Source organism: Manis javanica, chromosome 15 (genome assembly GCF_040802235.1).
Source record: "Manis javanica isolate MJ-LG chromosome 15, MJ_LKY, whole genome shotgun sequence".
NCBI lineage: Eukaryota > Metazoa > Chordata > Mammalia > Pholidota > Manidae > Manis > Manis javanica.
The window spans coordinates 43,570,671-43,592,088 of record NC_133170.1 but is presented as its reverse complement, the minus strand read 5'-3'; the positions used below and the strand labels follow the sequence as shown (position 1 = coordinate 43,592,088).

Genomic DNA, 21,418 nt, shown 5'->3' with positions numbered 1-21,418 from the left:
GGAACAAAACACACTGTAATTAGCAAATAACTGTGAGAAGCAAAATGAATTTGCTATGAAAAAAAAAAAACCTGTTACTATGCAAGGCAACTTTCTCTTTAAGCACCACAGAAGATGTGGGCGGAGTGAGGATCCCCTTAGTCCCTTGGTTTAGAGACAGAATGACAACCCTAATCTGAAAGCGTAAAATACTGCTTAAGTGGCAAATGTGATAGAGAAATAAGTAAGAAAACTGTTTTACTCTCCAAGGAAAGGGGCTCGACCACTAACAGCCAGCCCTGAAACACACGAGCACACCCAGAGATCATAACCCATGAAAGATAGCACCCAAAACACAGCTCATGGGCATCTGGATTCTCCTCCCTGGAGGATCCCAACACGGTCATGTCCTGCTCAGTCTCAGGGGCCAGTTGCCTTAAATCAGGAAATACCAAAAATCAGGATGTGCTAAGATGTATATGCAAATATTGGGTATTCAGCTAAAGCTCATCAGAATTATTCATGACATCCTCTACCTGAAGGCTTAGGAAAGGAATTTTCAGTCAATTTCTAATTTCGTTGTGGTTTTGGACCTAAGTTATTTAAAAAAATTGAAACTGTTTCCTGAGACATAAACTGGGTAATCCAGTAATAGAACTTAATAATAAAAATCTAGTCACTCAACTGAAACAGGGTTTCATCAGTCTTTGGTCAAAGAATATAATAGCTGCTCCCTTTAACCTCTATTTCTACATCCGCAGTCCTCAACAGTGTGGGGAAGGCAGGCTGTACCAGGCTTCCAAGGCCTTTACAAATTAGAACTTCTACCCCATAGGGCACTGCTCTCGGCAGAAAGACACCCAGAGAATGAATGGTCTCAGGCGCATCTTGCTGTCATTGCTCCACGACAAACCATCAGCTGCTCTGTGGCCCTGCCAGGAGCCAGCCTCTGTACTTAACTCTAGTTCTCAGCACTGAAAATGCTTTTCCACGGCCAGCATGCAGCATCACTTCCTACGCCTTTTGTCACCTTTCCTTCACTTAAAAAATATTTCAGTGATTACTGATACATGGGAGCTTTGGCAGGTGTTAAGCACAGTGCCTAAAAGTACGTGGAGTCAACAAGAAACTGAGTCTAGAGGAACAAAGATCATTCTGAAGGTGGCCTTTCTCTTCTAGTGCAGGCGCACTGCTGGGGTCTAGTGTACAGAGAGGAAGAGGAGAGGCAGCCTGCCATTGCTGAGGCAAGAGGGATTCACCAGTCTTAGAAAAGGTTGGGGATCTGGGATGCAAAAACCAGCCACTTGAGTTCTCTTGCACCACTTCTGAGTAGATGGAAACTGCATCTACAGCACTGTTCCTGACTTCTTCTAGCTTCCTGGCAGCTGGACACCCAAAATGAAGCACCTCTGTGAATGCCCAGGACAATGAGCCAGGTGGCGGGGGGAGGGGGGGTGCAGTGGGGCTGAGGGAGCTATGGCTGCTGTCACAGACATTCAGGCTACAATCAGATGGAAGGTCCAATACCCAAGGCGACTCATAAAGGGAGCTGAGGAGGACAGGGTCCCTTCCCGCTCCTCCCTGCCTGCTCTGCTATCAGTCCTCAGTTCACCACTGATGCAGGCTTTGGCCTGTATTTACCAATCCCAAGCCCCGGGATCAAAGGCCTGCAGGAGCCACCCTTACTTTGGGAAATGGGTGAGAATCAGAGTTCGCTTCCCAAGGGGTAGTTTGTCTTTCTCCTGTCTTGCTTGCTCCAGGAGCTGTCGTCTCATAACGGTGAAGACCGAGCGAAGCAATGTTCTTCCAAACACCTGGGCGGTTTCATACCGAGGTAGACTGTCACAGAACTGTGGCACATTGCAGTAACACAGCCACCTGTGACGAGAGGAGACAAGCACCATCAATATCCCTTACACCCCAGAGCACCTACAACATCCAGTTACGGCTACCCTCATACCATTACCACAGAAGAAATCTGCACTGACAGGCAATATATCGCTCCCAGCCAGTGACACTTGGGAATTAGATTAGCTCACCCTTAACAACCACTTGGGTCCAATTCCATGAAACTCAGTCCATTCTGCAGCATCACGCAGTTGAGTCCTGCTGGCAGACAGCACTGGGATAAAATCCCGGATCAGCCACTTACTGGCTGCCTGACTATAGAAATGTAATTAAGTCCTTAAGCCTCCGTTTCCTTACCTGTAAAATGGGGACAGCAATTACACCTACCCCACGGCATTGTTATGAGCACTATATGAGATACTGTATGGAAAGTGCATAGCGCGATTTGAGCTTCTGGCACATAAGTTGTAGTCTGAATAAAGAGAAATTAAAGGGGAAGCTGAAAAATATCCCTCTGTAGAAAGAATCCTAATTCTACCATCTAGTCCTCTGAGTAAAATTTCAAGTTTCTTTAAAATACCTATGCAGCACTCACATACCCCCAAAGCTTTGGGGGGAAGATAAAGATCTTCAAGACTGTTCAAAACTCAGTCAAAACGCAGGAAGTAATAAACTTCCACCATCTGTCACTTAGGTACAATTCAGTGACTCAGACTCAAAGTTAGAAATGTGCTTCACATGGCACAGGGCTGGCAGGGTGCCCAGGGGCGGGGGGAAACCAGGGACTTCCTGGAGATCCGACAGACAGCAGTTCTGGGGGATGCTGGTTATAGAGGGCATGCAATTTATTTACCTTTTTTTTTATTAAGGTATTATTGATATACATTCTTATGACGGTTTCACATGAAAAAACAATGTGGTTACTACATTCACCCATGTTATCGTGTTCCCCACATACCCCACTGCAGTCACTGCCCATCAGTGTAGTAAGATGCCACAGAGTCACTATTTGCCTTCTCTGAGCTACACTGTCTTCCCCGTGATCCTCCCCACACCATGTGTGCCAACCATAATACCCCTGGATCCCCTTTTCCCTCCCTACCCGCCCTCCCCCACCCCTCCCCTTTGGTAACCACTGGTCTAGAGGGCATGCAATTTAGAATGCTTGTTGAGCCAGGAGAAGCTGGGGAGTGAAAGTTTATTCACAATCGCCCCCCTTTCTTGTTGGCCTCCCAGACATGCAAGGTCTCACATTCCCAGGACCCAACAACATGCATTTAGACTGGGGGTCACAGAGGGCAGCCCAGGACCAGGGGTCAGGAGCTTCACTGCACAGATCCTTCATTCCTGGGTGGCAGATCCAAACATCCTCTTCCAGGACAGGACTTCTTTCCAAGAATTAAAACCTCCCTCCTTGTGCGCCTTCCCCATCGCCTTTAATGTGCGGGCAGGGCTCCCAAGTGCCCACGCTGCTTGGAGAACCCCCACCCCCATGAACTTTCCACCCCTGAGTAAAGAGTGGAATAACAGTAATTTACTCGTGCTTACTGGTTTATTTTTTATCGTATCCCACATTCCTTTATATCCCCACATGTGATAATGGTGCTGCTGGTTTATCTTTGGGAAGGAAAACTTTAAAAAATCAACCTTAAAACCCTGCTACTATTTCTAGTCTTCTCTCAACTTCTCTGTCCTAATAATTTACACCCAAATGTCATTTTGTGATCACAAAACCAAAATTGTGCTGTATCCTATTGAATCAGGAAAAACGACCTTGGTAGGAGAGGCTGAGGGGTGGTGCATTTACGTCGCCGTTCATATGGCACTTCACAGAGGAATTCCTCAGCTTCGAGGCCAGTCTTTGCTGGATGTGAGTCTGTCCCACTTAAAGAAGTGAGAGGAGTATTTGGAGCTGAAGGGAGGCCAGCTCTCAAGTAACTAATTATGAAGTTACAAATGCTAAGAGTTAAACAGTCACAGACCTTAATAATCAGATATTCAGTTTCAGGAGACTTAGGTTACCACAAGGCTACTTATAAAACTGAATAATGAAACTATGTCCAAGATTCTGCAACGGGAGACTGAAGGTTTCGAGGACTGAGTCTTGTACAGGAAAGCTCTCTATAATGGGACCGTTCTGTATCTGTGCCTCCAGCCACATGGACCTACTGAGCGCACTCAAAATGTGACTAGCACACCTAAGAAGCTTCATTTTTAATGTTATTTAATTATAATTGATTTTAAATATACTTTTAAATGGCGACAGTGTGACATAATTTTCACTGTACACAACTTTAGTCTTTGGTAGGACTCCATTCAGCTTTAACCATTTAAATTTTAGGAAACGAACTGAGATATGCCATTAAGTATTAAACACTGGATTGGGGAAGACCCAGTACAATAAAAGAAAATAAAAACACATCATTAATAATTTTTCATATTGAGTACATGCTGAAATGATAATATTTTTATATATTGGGTAAAATAAAGTGTTATTAAAATCAATGTCCTGTGTCTATTTTCTTTTTAAAATTGGGCTTCTAGAACATTTTAAATTACATCTGTGACTGACATTATATATCTTTGATGATTTTGAGTCTACTTAAGACTGATGTTATTTCTGCTGTAGCAGTGATAGGTTGTCAATACTATCAGAAAATTATAAAATGTTGCCAAAAAGGGCTCAGTGGGTCACTCTTCTTCCCAGGGTAGAGGAAGGCAGCATAGACTGCTATTATCTAGTAAAAGTTTTCAGATGATGGGTTTCCATTCATTTCCTCCAAGAATCATTTCATAGATCTCAGTTTATGCTATTTACTTTTGTTTTTACTTTCAAGATTAATCTTATTTTTTAAATATGTGAAGTACATAGTGTAAGACCAATATACTGAGTTAATGTGTGGTGTTTGGCACCGTTTTAATAAATAACATGGCCACTGCAGGTACTAAGACAGAAAGGAGGCAATAGGAACATGTATGCCTTGTCTCTGCGCACACAGTCCTCCAAAAACTTAACTGTATGAAGAAATTTTACTGAAATGACTGGTTCCAGGTCTTCTAAAAAGAAGGGAAAGGATAGTCCATTTATTTTTATATGCTTAACAGAGATGGCATGTGTAGGCAATTTACTCATTGTTCAGGTAACTCTCTCAGGTTTTTTACAGCATAATGATTGGCAACCACCTTGCTTTCTTTAAAACATGAACAGAACTGGAGAACTTGAGTGCAGAAGTCCATGTCCTTACTTACTTGCTGGACTGAAAATCCTAAGGTTTTCAGTAATTAAGTTACCTCGTAGCTCATCTGAACTAAAAGCTATTAGAATCCAGACTAAAGCTAGGTTTCCAGTTCTCCAGTCCACTGTTCTTCCCATGCTTCCTGATCAATACTGGCCTAGACATATGGCTAATTAGGAGTGCTTGGTATGCTTGGTGACAGGCGACACGCCATGGAACAATGCTTATGTAAAACTGTTTCACCAAAACCAACTTTGTTATATCTAACTTGATCTTTATTCTTATGAAACAACTGCCCAATATAGGGGTGACTGTAAACTTTCAGAAGTTCTGGATGACTCAGAATCCAAGGCTAATTATTTGCTGTGTTCCGATGGCAGATTCTGTTGGTCATATGTGTTTTAAGTCATGCTCCTCTGATCCTTCATTCTCAGGTCATTTCTTCACGGAATTATATTGGTGTACCATCATGAAATTCTGGAAACTTCGAAACAGTTGTCCAGATTTTTTTTCTAAAACCACAGTGATTTCTGGGGGGGATATATACTTATATTAATTATTAAGTATATGCTAACATTAATAGCCAGATATTCTCAATAGATAAAATAGATTTTTCCCTCATCCAGAACAGAGAGCATGAGTAATTTAAGCACTTCCACTATTCAGTCTGGGTTTTATTTTGGATGGCTGCACCTTCGCAGGTCAGCTCTGTGATGCACGTAGTCATCTCCTAAGTCCAGGCTCTTCCACGGAGAACCCCATTTCACCCCACTTTCACGCTGATGGGTAAACCAGAAGTTCTCGGCCCCTTTGTTCCGATTGCTACAACCGCTGCAAATTCAGCACCGAACCTACATTACAGGTCCTGAGGCTCACTTACATATCAAGATAAAGCCCGGCCGGTGCCTGCGGCCTGTAATATTACCCATCTTTGAGATCAGTATCAGCGAGACAGACACCGTGCTGGAGTGATGTGTGGTTTCATTAAATTCCTCAGGGGTCATGCCAGCGAGGTTTTACTCTGAAATAATTATTGACGCTCGTCGTCTTCACAGGTTGTTTCTCTGTACTTCCCTTTCTCCATCGACATGGCGTGATGGTGAGGAAGTGGGGGAGGTGGTGTGTCTACCTTCATTTCCTTATTTATTATTAACGAGGCTCTTGGTTTACATTCTGCCCTGAAATCAGCAGGTTTAAGGACTCATCAGGGCTTATTCTTTTCAGGCTCAGCCGGGTTCTCCTCACCCATGTCAGACTCCTCTTTCGCCTCAGGATGCCAGGCTAGAAAGGACTGCTCCTGTCTTTCTATGCCCTGTTATCTTAGTTTCTAAAGTGATACTCAAATAATTACACTATCATTCAGCTGTACATGCTTTAGCTAAGAGTCCCACGTTGGCATGGCTGAGTTTTCGAGAACAACGTGTGTGGGAGGTAATGACTATCATCTTCCTGGCACCTGTTCTGTGTGCCAGACACTGCACACAAACCACCTCATGGAACACTCATAACACTTGTGAGGCTTGGACAGAGGAAGAAACTGAAGGTCAGGGTGGTGAAGTGACTGGTCTAAAGCACCCAGAATTAGGAATGGATGGAGCCATGATTCAAACCCATCACATATTCCAAAGCTGGCTTTCTATTTTTACTACTCCTTAAGTATCTGTAAGTGCCACCCATTTCTTGGTGATTCCCAAGTGCTTCATAGTATTTTTATTATGTTTTCTAAAATATAGTCATATCTCCCATGCTTCACATTTAATTCTCCTTCTTGATGAAACAATTCTTCCTCTGTGAAGAACAGCAAGTGTTTACAGAAGTCTGGCTTTGGCAAATAGCTTTGTCAATCATTCACAGATTGGGTTAAAAGACATATATTTTTAAGACATTACAATAATAAAGGAAATATTGTTAAAGTAAAATTCCGAAATGAAGGTGTAGAAATAAAGATGTAATCTTAAAAACTGATTTTGTAGAAATATGTAATTCCTATCAAAGTCAGTTATTAAGAGGAAATAATTTATAACTCAAAGTTTTTATACTGTGAAAGGAGGGAGGAGAAGAAAGGGGTTATTACTCATGAAATCAGGTCAGTGACAGAGGAGAGCTTATCTTAAACTATCCCCATTCCTACATGTATGTCAACAGCTGCTACAGAAAATAACCTGGATAGTACAAACAGTCTTTCCACACTATCAAAAACAGTGCCTACTTCAAATTAGGTATATAAACTCCATAATACCTCTTGAAGTGAGCTTGATGTGCCAATAAGATATAAATGGAGCAAAGTTATAAAAAAGGGTGAGTAGAATGAATAATCCAAGTCACTTTCTTACTTAAATGAAAATAAATAGAGGTCATTCTATTTTGCGTGGCCTGTGTTTTAAGGTTTTTAAAGTCAATTCTATTATTCTGCAGTTCATAAGCAATAAAAGTAAATTCTTACTTTACAGATAAATATAAGTGCAATCTGAGAATACTGGCATTGTTTGATGCCCACCAACAGGCAAATGTTAGGTAGATTCAGTACATCAACTCAACAGACCATAATGAAACCAGCAATGTTTGGTATGATATGAAGTGGGGGGACAAAAAGGGATGCAAATCCTGTATTTTCTTTCATTCTAACTAATATAAACTATTAATTTAGAGAGGCAAAGACTGGAAGACAATATGTATAATGGTATTATTCCCATGATGGTGCAGGGACTAAGGAGATCTTTCCTTCTTTAAAAAAATTCCTTCATATTATTATATTCATGGTCATGCTTTTTTTTAATGCATGAGGTTTCTATACAATAATTATAGAGTCATAGCATATTTACCTAGATCAGCCATGTTCAATAGCAATACAATGCAATTTTAAGTGTTCCAGTTTCACATTAAAAAGGTAAAAAGAAACAGGTGAAATTAACTTTAATATATGTTATTTAATATAACATATCCAATATATTATCATTTCAACATGTAATCAATCTAAAAAATGATTAATGAAATATTGTACATTCTTTTGTTGGTACAATCTTAGAAATCTCAATTCATACTAGCCAGCTTTCAAGTGCATGACAGCCACACATAGCTAGCAACTACTGTACTGGAAAGGTACGGTATCCATTCTAGATGATTCGGACCCCTCACCTCCCCGACATGGTGGTATTACTGAAAAGCAGCCATCTGGGGAGTTACACCATGCAGACATTCCCTCTGAACTAATGGAGTCACCGTGAAAGCTGGGCAACCCTCTGCAACACACAAGTGGCAACGTTACGCCGACTGTTAGGTCTGCAGAGTGGCCTAGGGCCAAAGGAAACGAACCGGTCATCTGATTACCTTGTGTAGTTCTCTTTGTATCCAGAAATATCGTCATTGGGAGATCGCAATCTTCGTTGAGATGGGGCCTCCAGATGCCAGTAGTTGATGCGGTTTAGGAACATTTTGGCCAGCTCAACTATTGTTTGCCTTTCTTTGGATGGTAGGTGACTAAATTTGTACTGTACAAAGTTATTCACACCCTTAAAAGGAAGGACAGCAATTTATTCATGCAGCCATGCAATCATACTAATTCTCAACACCCACACTGTCAGCACCGGCAGCAGTTATTAGCAGAGAAACAGACATTTCTCTGTTCACCAAAAGCTCTTCCTTTTCCCTATTAAAAAAAGGAATGCCCAGAGGGAATTGCGCTTCAGATCACAGCAGATGAAAAGTGACAAGAAAGAAGGGCAGGGAGCCGTGAGTCTATGCCTGCTACAATCCTGGGGCATTAAAGAGAAAACAAAATCCCGGATTGAAAAGTCAAAATCCCTTGAACAGTAAAATACAACTATTGTGCAGAATGATTCCTGCTGCACTATAACACAATAGCTCACATATATGAAGTTCTTGGATAAAAATTACATTTTTACATTAAAAAAATTTTAATCAAAAGGTTGCAGCATGCCTTCCACTGAATGAAACCACTAGAATTTAAACTCTTTACTATCATTCTTCCAGTTTTGGCAAGCAAGAAAAAAACAATTCTTATTTAAAATTATGAGCTTTTAAAGAATCTCTGGTAAATTTAATCTTCCTGCAGAACACTCCCATCTAATCTAATTTCAAATAAGAGAACAATGAACTCTTACTTAATAGGGCTTGGATACAAAATTTCTACTGAAAACTGACTGATAAAAATACATTTAATTTATATTTGTAAGGACTCTGATACCATGTCTTCTGTAATCAGTCTCAAGAAATTCAGGTAAGGGTATCCGACACCACCTAACAGAAAGGGTCTCTACATGTCAACAGATACCCCGAGTAAATCGGCATCTTTCCAGGAATCATAATGTGGCAGGAAGTCAACTTTGGGATACAAAACTCTCATTTCTTTTCTACGTTTTTTGCTTGACTTACAATGTTTTTCACATTGTTCCTGAATTCCCTCACCTCGATAGGCTTTTTCAGGCAATGCCAAGAAAAAGCACATTTCAGGTGTTTGTGCTAACTACATGTTCTACTTAATTTTCTTCTTCCCTAAACACACAGTGAATTCTGAGTCTACAGCAACCCTTAAAGAAAAAAGCGAGATCATTTATTAAATCAAGTATTCACTTCTGATCCAAAAGGTCCAAGACAGTTTCTACAGGCTTGGTGAACATCTCTAAGCTGGGTGTGGAGCACAGCAGGAAGACGTGCACAGAGATGCAGAAGGAAGATGAAGAAAGATCAGCAGGTTCACTCAGCCTTAAAGCAGTAAAAAAGGGCTTCTCTTTTCTCATTTTACCTGTTCAATACTAGGTTTTTCAAATGGGGGTTTCTTCTCCAGAGAGCCTTCAACCACAGGTTTTCCTCTTTGTAAAATAGACTTTCTCAAGAGCTGCAAAAAAATTGTTTAAAAAAAAAAACAATCAATCTCTCTCTCACACAAATACCTTTGAAGGGAAGTCACCATATTCTATTTATCTTAACTACATGGAAAGAAATCCTTAAGTCAATAAAATGGGCGACTACCAGATAACCCGTATTTGCCTTCAATTTCCAAGACGAGAACCATGAGGAACGGGATACCTTTCATTTTCCAGGCAGCCAAAGCACCCAGCAGTGGCCCCAGACACCTCCATCCTGTCCCCTTCCTGCCCTCCCTCCGTTTCCAGCTCTCCCCGGACCCAGAGGCCTGGTAAACACCATGCACACCGCACGTGCCCACCTGGCCAGTGCAGGGGGCACTGGAGGCTTTCTGGAGGGTCTTACTTAAACCCCTCAAAGGCCAAGGTCCACGCTGCCCCAATGAGGCCAGGGGAGAGAGGCTGTCGTTGGGAGCCGCTGTATGTCATATGCATCATCTAGGGCCCCAGCTCTTCGAGAGGAATTCAGCTGGTTCGGCAGCTCTCACTCACACAGTCTTTTTTCATTTCCTCTCCATCCACAGAATGTGGGCCAATTGTGCTGGCATCCCAATGCCCACAGAACAAAACACTGCTCTTAATCCCTGCCCCTGGAATTGAAAGCCCTCAAAGAGCAAGTATCAAAGAGAAAAGGGAACACAGAACACTAATCAGAACCTGATTTGAAAATAAAGTGATGTGGAAATTCTTTATAGGCAACCTTTCTTTGAATCTTCTGTAACCTTTACATGTGCGCCAGTTACCACACAGGAAGCTCCATCCTTCCCTTTCTCCACTTAATGCATTGTCAATAGAAACAAAACATGGCACCAGTCTTCCCAGGAGTTGGTGTGAATGACAGAACTCCCAGGGTTGTAGACCACCATGTGTTCTCACAGGGCCATGTTGTGCAAAGGCCTCAATTCCTTCTCCTGGTGCCATATAAACTTTTAGCATGTTTATTGCAAAGGGGCATTTGTTGATCTTTTCAGTGTATTATGACCATTTTTATAAAAATAAATGAGCAATAATGGTAAGTCATTGCATAAGTTAACTAAGGATACACAGAGAGATTGATCATAATAAATACAAATACAGTTCTGGTTGCCTACTTTTTTTGCCCAGTTAAAATAAGACTTGACCTATTGGGGATTTCTATTTGGGGATAAACTGATGGATTGGGGAGATGTTCAATCTCAGCTTCTTCACCTATAAAATGATCAAGCTGGGATAAGTGAGCATATAAAGAATTTTAGTAACAGCAGCCAAATATTTGCATCCCATTCTTTGTATGTATTACGTCATTAAGACTTGTAACAACCTTCTGAAGCTATTACTGTCTGTATTTTAGGGAGAATGACCTGCCCAAGGTCACATCAGTAAGTGATGGAGCCAGGATTTCAACCAGATAGCTGGGCTCCAGAGCCACACTTAATAGGCGTTTGAGTACACTAAGCTTTAGGGAAGCCACTGTTCAGTGAATTGGTGAAGTTCTTTAAATGTTACAAAAATGTATAAGATACTTTAATTAATGAGACATATGAGACACAGGAATAGCCTCTCAAAAGTTAAAGAATAGATGATTTATAACTTATCTGCCCAAAGAATGATTTCATGGTACGGGAGAGAGGAGAATGTTGAGTATTTTGGATTTATACTGCTGAAGATGAGGAGGAAAGAGAGGCTGACAGAAAATGCTCCAAAGCACAGCAATGCCTTCCAGCCTATTTGGTTGGTTAATAAACAGAATCAAGAGGAGGCTGACCGGATGGAAACCCTGACACCACGTTCACTTCCAGCGGGGTAGTGGGAGAATGCCAGGGGGCTTAGCTCCAAGACAAATAACAGCCACATGCAGTCATGCAGTTGTTTTTCTTCAACTAAGATCTTCTTCCAAAGAAGCTGCAAACTGTGTGAACCTGCCAGGGTTCTGTGTGGATGACTCAGCCTCACAGCCCTGTCAACAAGTTGTCACCTGGAGAAACCCAGTGCCCACTAATGGCTGGGGATTCAGTCCTTTGCCCCCTCTCTCTCCCCAGCTGGCTCTTTTCTCCCTCTTTCTCCCAGCCCCTACCCCCCTTTAATCTTTTTAAATTCAATATCCTCACATGAGCCCAAAATTAAAAAACATAAGCCTCCCTGCCACTCCTGTCCCTTATTTACCTGCAAAGCCCCATTAGTACTGTAAAAGATGAGAGTTAATAAAGGGGGAGACAGGAAAAACATGCGTCAAGTAAGTCAAGTAAATTCAGACCAAAAAGAAAAAAAGCTATAGAAGTTGGGCACAAAATTTGCACTGAGATTCCTAGCAGTCAAAGTAAAAGCAAGAACTCATGGAAAATCTATCCATCCTTGTCACTGAAGATGAAGCACAGTGCTCATTAGAAGAGGCAAACTCGCCAAGACATGGAAGCAGCCTAAGTGTCCGTCAGTAGATGAATGGATGAAGAAGATGTGGTACATATACACATGGAATATTATTCAGCCATAAGAAGAAAACAGATCCTACCATTTGCAACAACATGGATGGAGCTAGAGGGTATTATGCTCAGTGAAATAAGCCAGGCAGAGAAAGACAAGTACCAAATGATTTCACTCATCTGTGGAGCATAAGAACAAAGAAAAAAACTGAAAGAACAAAACAGCAGCAGAATCACAGAACCCAAGAATGGACTAACAGTTGCCAAAGGGAAAGGGACTGGGGAGGATGAGTGGGAAGAGAGGGATAAGGGGGAATAAGGGGCATTATGATTAGCACACATAATGTGGGGGGGCACAGCACGGGGAACGCTGTACAACACAGAGAAGACAAGTAGTGATTCTACAGCATCTTACTAGGCTAACGCACAGTGACTGTAATGGGGTTTATGGGGGGGACTTGAGAATGGGGGAAATCCAGTAACCAATCATGTGACTATATATTAATGATAACAAAAAAAAAAGATCAAAAAAAAGGAAGAGGCAAACTCTTCCTGGCTGTAAACTCTGAGTGGAGTGTTTTGGTTTTTGGTGTTTGCTTTTAAAGACCCTTATATGGGTTGTACCATGGAACATAATTAGTAGTGCCCTCAACAACAGGTTTTTTTTTTTTAGTTATTCCTTCTGTCAGCCTCCTTTATGAACCTATTTTTTGGCAGCCTGAAGTTTTTCTACCCCTTCCACACCTGTCAGTCCTGCGTGCAATCAGAAGCCCGGGAAGACGTATGTCTATGGAAAGGGACTGGGTGTGACCCAAAAGGGGGCTGAGGAACAGCCACCAAGAGGCAGAAGTAACAAGCAAGTGGGTCAACCAGACCCAGAGAACAGTGGGAAGATGCCAAAACAAACTTGGGAATTCTTGATTCTCCCCCAGAAGCATGGAAGTCTTCTGGTGCTACCCTCCAGCCCATCTCCCCCAACCGTCCCTGGGATCACAGGGCTCCACCACCCTGACCCTCTTGGGGTCCCCCAGCATATCAAGTTCACTCACTCCACAGCAGACACCATGAGGACAAGGGCTTTGTATGGCCCAGCAATCTATCCCTCATGCCTACATGAGTGCTAAGCACAGCCTGGGTGTGCAAGAAATGTTTGTTGCATGGATGAGTGGACGAGTGGATAGAAAGACATCTATGAGCATAAGCAAATCGTGATACCCAACTCTGCACTCAAGTATGAAGGCTCTCAAGGAGAGTGATGTGTTCACCGTATGGTGGGCATTTCAGACAATCCCTCATGAAGAAATGCATGTCAACAACCCAAGGGCAAATTGTACCACGAGCCAAGAGCCTTCCCACCCATGACCTGGTGTACAGAGCAGAGCTCAGTTGAACAAGGAGAAGAAATGCCCTTTAAAAATGTTAAAATCTCACCTTGAATAGGTAGAAATAAACTTGTTTGGTATCTGCATCTTCTTCCTTGTGGACACAGGTAAAGAGATACTCCACATCCAACACTATTCCTAGGAGTCTGTTCATTTCTTCCTCTGACACATTCTCCAAGTGGGAAACATGAGCAGCTGAGGACAAAGATGAAAGGAACATAAGTGAGATGGTAGTTGGACACCACCAACATTTTCGGGTTTTAAAATGGAAGGTTCTCTCTCACGAAGCTACTGGAACAACAATCTGTTAGAACGGACTGTAAACGGAGGGAATTTCTGAACCACTATAAGATCCCAGTCTTCTCACAGAATTGACTTATAATTAAGAGACTGCCACCTCACTGAGCCTTAGCACCCCCATCCCACACCAAAAATGGACTGTTTTCTATAAACTGGAAGACCTGGAGCTTGTTGGTACCAACTCTGGTCATGGTGGTGTTAAATTCTTATGTTTCCAATGAGCAAATTCTCCACCATGCCAAGAGGTGGTCCTAAAATGGGTCCAGGATGTGTGGGTCTGTGGCTGAGAGGGGCACAAAACAAAGCTCCTGTGATATAATGAATCATAAGAAATACATATATTTGGTCATTCATATGACCAAATATATATATTTCCCAGGGATATTTGGTCTTGATTCGCAGTTCCTGAAAACACTGCAGAGTCTTAAAGGTGAGACAGGTTTTGTCATGTTAATGAGAGACTTTTGGACCCCCACCCAAGGGCCGGGGCTGGAGACTGGATCAGCCAACAGCTAATCATTCAGTCAATCATGACTATGTGATTGAATCCCTCACAAAAACCTGAGACGAGTTTCTCTCTGCTCTGCTCGGCTCTGCCGCTCTGCTCGGTGGGATCTTGCTTCTTGGCCGGAGAGAGCTTCTGTGCTTGGGGAGCCAGACACCTCCACATGCCACGGAGCCAGGCCTCAGGCTCCATGAGGAAGGAAGCTCCTGTGTTTGGGACCTCGTCCTGTGTCTCTCTTCATTTGGCTGTTAACGTGTATCCTTTATTAAACTGGTAAATATAAGTGTCTTCCTGAGTTCTGTGAGCCACTCCAGCAAATTAATCGAACACGAGGGGGAGGTCGTGGGAACCTCCAATCTGTAGTCAGTAGGTTAGGAGCACAGGGAACAGCCTGGGGCTTGTGACCTGTGTCTTGAGTGGGGTGTAGAGGGCAGTCTTATAGGATGGAGCCCTTAACCTGGGAATCTGGTCCTGTCTCTGGGCATATAGCATCAGAATTGACTTCTCCAAAACCCTGCTGGTGTTTGAGAATTACTTGGTTTAAGAATGTGTGGGAAGAACCCCTCCCACACACTTACACACATTAGAATCCGGTCCAGGAACCCAAATGAAGTTATACTGCTCTTACTGCTGGGTATAATATTGTTACTGTTATACATACATGTGGGGAAAAAATACACCAACCTCAGCTGGCCAACAGGGCAGGGCCAGGGTCTAAAAGCAAAGAATGCTGGGCCCAAGTTCTCAGGCATCACAAACATCTTTGGTATTGACTGGTTCACTTCAAGTCCTCTCGCACTTGAGAAGGGCTCCCTAGGCAAGCCCTCCAGAACCACCTGCTGGCCCAGGAGCTCCTGTGGGCTGGGATCATCTCTCTCACTTCTGTATCCCCAGCACTTGGCACTATGCTTACCCCGTAAAAGGTACAAGCACATCCAGAGTGGACCTCTTACTGTGCTCGCTGAAAAATGTGTGGACACAGAAGTGCCTGAGATGCTTCTTAAAGAAAGACTCAACTCAGCTTTTCCTTGCCTTTTTAAAGGCAGATGGAATTAAAGATTATTGAGAAAACTTGCCAAGCACCGGGCATGGGTCAGACTACTCCAGACACATGGTGCTCTTGTCACTGGCCGTAGAGGCTCAGTCAGGAGCCTGGCACAGAGAATGCTGCTGGTTCTCTGCCCAGACCTCCTTCCCGTGACTCTTCCTCCTGGCTTCCAACAGGCAGCACACCTCTTCCCTACCTAATCTGCCCTGCCACCTCCTGCCCCTCAAGAGCAGCGTTTAACCCACGACTACAGAAGTTAGCCTAAAATTCCCCCAGGTCCCTCAGCCCTCGGTGGAATAACTGGTTCCCAAATTTCCCCCTCGGAATTAGGCAGCAGCTGCCCACAGTGACAGCGGTTTGGGAATTCACTCTTTAGCAGCCACCCTTGCCTCCATTTCCCCCCTCCCGTCCCCTGTCTTCATCCCAAATCTACTTGCACTCATATTCTTGAGTTGGAATCTGCTTCCAAGGAAGCTCAAACTAAAATATCTGATTAGAAGCATTTTCAGAGTTAAGAGGATTAAATACCAAGAGGCTGGACTTCCAAATGTCCACAAGGAAGCCAGATTAAAGGGTTTAAAGGGACAGGGGCAGAGGTCTCCACCTTTCACTCCTTTCTAAAGTAGAAAAGTAATAGAAGGGCATAGCATGTGCCCAAGGTCATGGGCCATTGGTGATAAACATGATGTGCACAGACCTACATTTGAACACGTGTGTATCCCTACAAAGCATTTTTAAAAGGTAAGAGGAGAGAGGAAGGAAATTTGGTGATCTGCCTGCCTTCAGTATTGTGGAATGAATCTACTGGATCCATCTAAACTGGAAATGCCAACATTGCATTATTACCAAACAGAAAAGGAATAACCATCTAAACTATTCCTAAGAACGTAACTTACATCATAGAAAAATTACAAATACATGATATGTGTAAACACAAAAATTAATATTCAAATCCATTACTTTCTATTTGGCTATACAGTATGTGGCTTCATCATTTCTAAACAATGTGTAAAATGAGACTTCCTTTTAAGTAAAACGTTTGCCAGATCATCTTTTTTCCTTAAGACTATGCAAAATTTTCCTTGAGGTTAATCTGAAACCTTCAGGAGAAAGGCCTCATTCTGGAGATGAGTACGCCAAATTTTTATGACAGTTACTTACAGAGCTAATTTTATTTAAGACTATTTTTGCCTTGCAATGTTTAATCTCTTTCCAGTGATAAGCTATGAAAACAATCAGTCCACAATATATGTATCAATTCCTTCAGATTCTCCATTATATGAAACAGTCTAATTAATGTGGAAGTACATGCCATGATTTATTTTTGAAAACAGTGGTTCACTGCCCTTAAGGCGCAAAACCCTTTACCCAGATGAACTGTTCATCAGAATTAGAAAGAGCTGCTCTGGCTGAAATGGGGTTGGGGCAGGGGGTGCTGCTTTCAGAAAAGATGGGGATTGGAGAGCATCCCCTCCATTGTTGGCCTCTATTGTTTAAACCCATGGTTTGGAACCATCTTCTAGCATATTCTGAAGAGTAGATAGATAACAATTAAAATATTTAAGAAGTGAGACCTGAAGAGTCTGCTTCCTCCTGTGTCTGCCTGTCATGCAATCTGTGGCCTCCGCTCAAAGCTATGCGATAGCCAACACACAAAGGACAGGAGCTGGGGATGGGAAAATGGACATGGAGCAGCAAGTTCCCAGCAGGCAGGGAGGGAGCAGCTCTCCTGGACAAGCATGGTGACTTTTTCAGCAGGAGAAGGCAAGTGGCCCTTCCTCTGAGAATGAAAGAAAGAGGACTGGGAGCAGGAGGGTACATGGAGGCAGGAAGGTGGCTCCACTCCTGGAGGGCTGGTGGGTGCGGAAGGTCAGGTGAGAGCAGAGGGCATGGCCTGTCTGCTTGGGAAGGAAAAAGGAAGGTCTGGTCAAGTGGCTATGAAAGAGGAGCTTCCCATAATGGAAGAGCCAGACAGGGATAGCTGTGACATGCTATGCAGGTACCTCGCTGGAGGGCCCTGCTATGTCCCCAGACTCTCCAACCATGGGCCCTGCGGACCAGGACTCCCCTTCAGTCCCTGAGCATCTGGCTCCCAGCTTTTCCCTCTCACCAGATCCTCACTGGCAGCCAGCCTCCCTCAGAGCACCCCACACACAACAACAGGGCGCACCACCATCGTGCCAATGACTCTGGGATTAAAACCCACATCCCCTCCTCCGAATGGCAGTCCCCAAACGCCAGCCCTGTTTCTGCTGAGGAGCCACCGTTGGTGCCCTCATGTCATTTGCATCCTTTACCTCCTGCCTAATAACAGCCATGTGACTCAGTGGAGCTTCCTTACTTCAGTTATCACATCCTTCATTCCTACCTTTGTGGTCTGGGATGGCAATCCTGCAGTACCAAAAGAACCCACAGACTGTCCTCTCTGCTCCTGGGCAGTCAACCTCCAACAACCCCATGGCTACCAAATGTGAACACTGTTGACCCCCCAGGGTGGCTGACCGGAATTAGACAGGGCCTACTCAGGAGCCCACAGCCAACCCCAACCCATGCCGACACACCAACCACAGAGCTAAACTATTTACTGCCCTGATAATCAACTCAGAGTCACCAAAAAGGGTCGCTCATTCTTGGAATCTTTTCTGAAGAAGCCTTTTTTTGATGCAAACAGGTTCCCTTCAATTATCTAAAGGCATGTTTTCTTAAAGAGATATGCATATGCATCTATTACTTACAAGTCTGGAAGCACATTACTAAAAAATAAAAAATAAACAAACATAAAAACCCATGAACTACAATGCACAAATCTACAGCACTTAATCTGCACAGAACTCAGGAGCACTAAGTCATTGTTACTTAAAGCTTTGATGGAAGCTCCCTGGTTTACCCCCCACCTGGTAAGGTTTGCATAAATACGTACAGAGCATTGGCAGTGTGAGGGAACAGGCCTTTCCCCACTAGTGCCTACAGTGGAGAGCCACTCTTGGTAATTCAATCCATCTTCTGAGAATTTAACAAGGGTGCCCCACTGTGTTGGTTTGTACCTGTTGTTATTTTCCATGTTACTGGCTTTTTCTGCTTCTGTGTATTCTTATTTGTGTCCTCTGCCTGCTTTTTTAGGATCTTGGTCTTTTTCTTATCATTTTGAAAGAGCTTTTTGTTTGCATATTCATTACAAATGGGACCTAGATTTTTTTTTAATTTTTTTTCATTCCTCTTATTTTATCTGTGGTTACAATGGTCATCATTTTTTTTTTTTGAGAGGGTATCTCTCATATTTATTAATCAAATGGTTGTTAACAACAATAAAATTCTGTATAGGGGACTCAATGCACAATCATTAATCAACCCCAAGCGTAATTCTCAACAGTCTCCAATCTTCTGAAGCATAGTGAACAAGTTCTTACATAGTGAATAAGTTCTTACATGGTGAACAGTGCAAGGGCAGTCATATCACAGAAACTTTCGGGTTTGATCATGCATCATGAACTATGAACAATCAAGTCAGATATGATTATTCATTTGATTTTCTTACTTGATTTATATGTGAATCCCACATTTCTCCCTTATTATTATTATTTTTTTTAAATAAAATGCTGAAGTGGTAGGTAGATGCAAGATAAAGGTAGAAAACATAATTTAGTGCTGTAAGAGGGCAAATGTAGATGATCAGGTCTGTGCCTATAGACTAAGTATTAATACAAGCTAGACAAGGGCAACAAAACATCCATGGATGCAGAAGATTTCTCTCAAAACGGGGGTTGAGGTTCTAAGCCTTACCTCTGTTGATCCCCGATTTCTCACCTGATGGCCACACTGAGACTGTGCCTGTCTTAGGTTGTTCCTCCCTTGAGAAATCTTACCCGTCTCTGGCTAACCAGCCATCTTCTGGGACCATACAGGGAAATGTAAAGTTGGTAAGTGAGAGAGAAGCAATATTCTTTGAAAAGGTTAGCTTTTTACTTCTTTGCAGATTTATGCCCTGTGGCTTCTATGCCCAGCATTTGTCTTGAGGTATCTTTACCACTTGGAAGAATTATGATAACTCGGTAATTTTCGAAATGAGGCATGAATTCTACTAAAGGGTTGTAATTAGGAAGGAAGAAGAAAAGCTATAGAAGTAGCAGACGGAAGAAAACATGGGAAGATTGATTATTTCTTTGACATATCTTCTTGTAGAGTAATATAAGCATGTATAGGTTTTAACAAACTACTAATTAAATTGTGTACACACATTAACAGAATAGGAATACAGCTACATAACAAAAGCAGACCTACAATTACCAGCCATATCCAGTGAAACAAGAAAACCAGTTAGGTACCCTAGGCATTTGTGAAAACTTATCAATGATATGATGGATACTGTCTAACTGAATTTGAATAGTTTGAGAAAAATCAGACAAATTAAAACAACACATTCCTGGGAACTGTTCACATCCCATACATTCTTTTAACAGTAGATAGTCTATAGTCACACGATTTTGGAGCACTGCAACTTGCACTTCTCCTAATTCTTGGTTGAGTTCTGACAGTATAGATCTACTTAAATTTGTTGTTTTACTGTATGCACAGGCCAGCTTAGATATCTCCTTCTTCATTCCAATGGCAAGTCCTGGAACCGGTGGGATGAATGCAGCTACAACTGCAACAGCGCCAGGATCTTTGTTGAAGTTTTTTGATGATCATCTTCTGGAATGACTCTTCCAGAGGATGTTGATGTTGGAAGTTCTTCTTCATATCGTATCTTAATTTGTTTTCTGGGTAGCCAAATTAGGCTTTGATCCTCTGTATAAACATAAACAAACCCTTTGCCCACACTTTGATATGCCCTTTATACCATTGTGAAGAACCTATTGGAGATCACCACACAGGAACTGCTTTTTTTTTTTTTTAAGAGAAAGGAATATTATCAGAAAAATGTACTTCCATAGCTGATCATCTGACAACCTTTAAAAGATCAAAATTAAGGATATGTAAAGCATGCATCAATAGTTGATTTGCAGTTAGTTTTATCCTATAAGGGAGTAATCCCCCTTTTCTTTCTCTTTTTTTTTTTTGCTATCATTAATCTACAATTACATGAAGAATATTATGTTTACTAGGCTCTCCCCTACACCAAGTCCCCGCCACAAACCCCATTTCCGTCACTGTCCATCAGCATAGCAAAATGTTGTAGAATCACTACTTCTCTTCTCTGTGGTGCGTGCACAGGCCTCCCCTTTCTCCCACCCCCCACATTATGCATGCTAATCATAATACCCCCTTTCTTCTTCCTCCCCCTTATCCCTCCCAACCCACCCATCCTTCCCAGTCCTTTTCCCTTTGGTACCTGTTAGTCCATTCTTGGGTTCTGTGATTCTGCTGCTGTTTTGTTCCTTCAGTTTTTCCATTCTTCTTATACTCCACAGATGAGTGAAATCATTTGGTATTTGTCTTTCTCCGCTTGGCTTATTTCACTAAGCATAATACCCTCTAACTCCATCTATGTTGTTGAAATGGTAGGATTTGTTTTCCTCTTATGGCTGAATAATATTCCATTGTGTATATGTACCACATCTTCTTTATCCAGCCATCTACTGATGGACATTTAGGTTGCTTCCATTTCTTGGCTATTGTAAATAGTGCTGTGATAACTATGGGGTGCATCTGTCTTTCTCAAACTTGATTGCTGCGTTCTTAGGGTAAATTCCTAGGAGTGGAATTCCTGGGTCAGTTGGTAAGTCTGTTTTGAGCATTTTGATGAACCTCCATACTGCTTTCCACAATGGTTGAACTAATTTACATTCCCACCAGCAGTGTAGGAGGGTTCCCCTTTCTCCACAACCTCACCAACATTTG

The 21,418-nt window shown here is 42.5% G+C and overlaps 1 protein-coding gene across 4 annotated transcripts in view; it reads right to left on the bottom strand.

Moving 5' to 3' along the window:
• The window catches only part of KAT2B (lysine acetyltransferase 2B), a 96,849-nt gene that overhangs the window by 34,312 nt on the left and 41,119 nt on the right, over window positions 1–21,418 (bottom strand). For all 4 annotated transcript variants that reach the window (XM_036996278.2, XM_036996279.2, XM_073223614.1 and 1 more), the window contains 4 exons: window positions 13,777–13,922; window positions 9,826–9,918; window positions 8,391–8,572; window positions 1,666–1,857 (listed from right to left, as the gene is read on the bottom strand). In XM_036996278.2, the coding sequence (XP_036852173.1) occupies window positions 1,666–1,857; window positions 8,391–8,572; window positions 9,826–9,918; window positions 13,777–13,922 (613 nt within the window). The remainder of the gene's footprint in view (window positions 1–1,665; window positions 1,858–8,390; window positions 8,573–9,825; window positions 9,919–13,776; window positions 13,923–21,418) is intronic.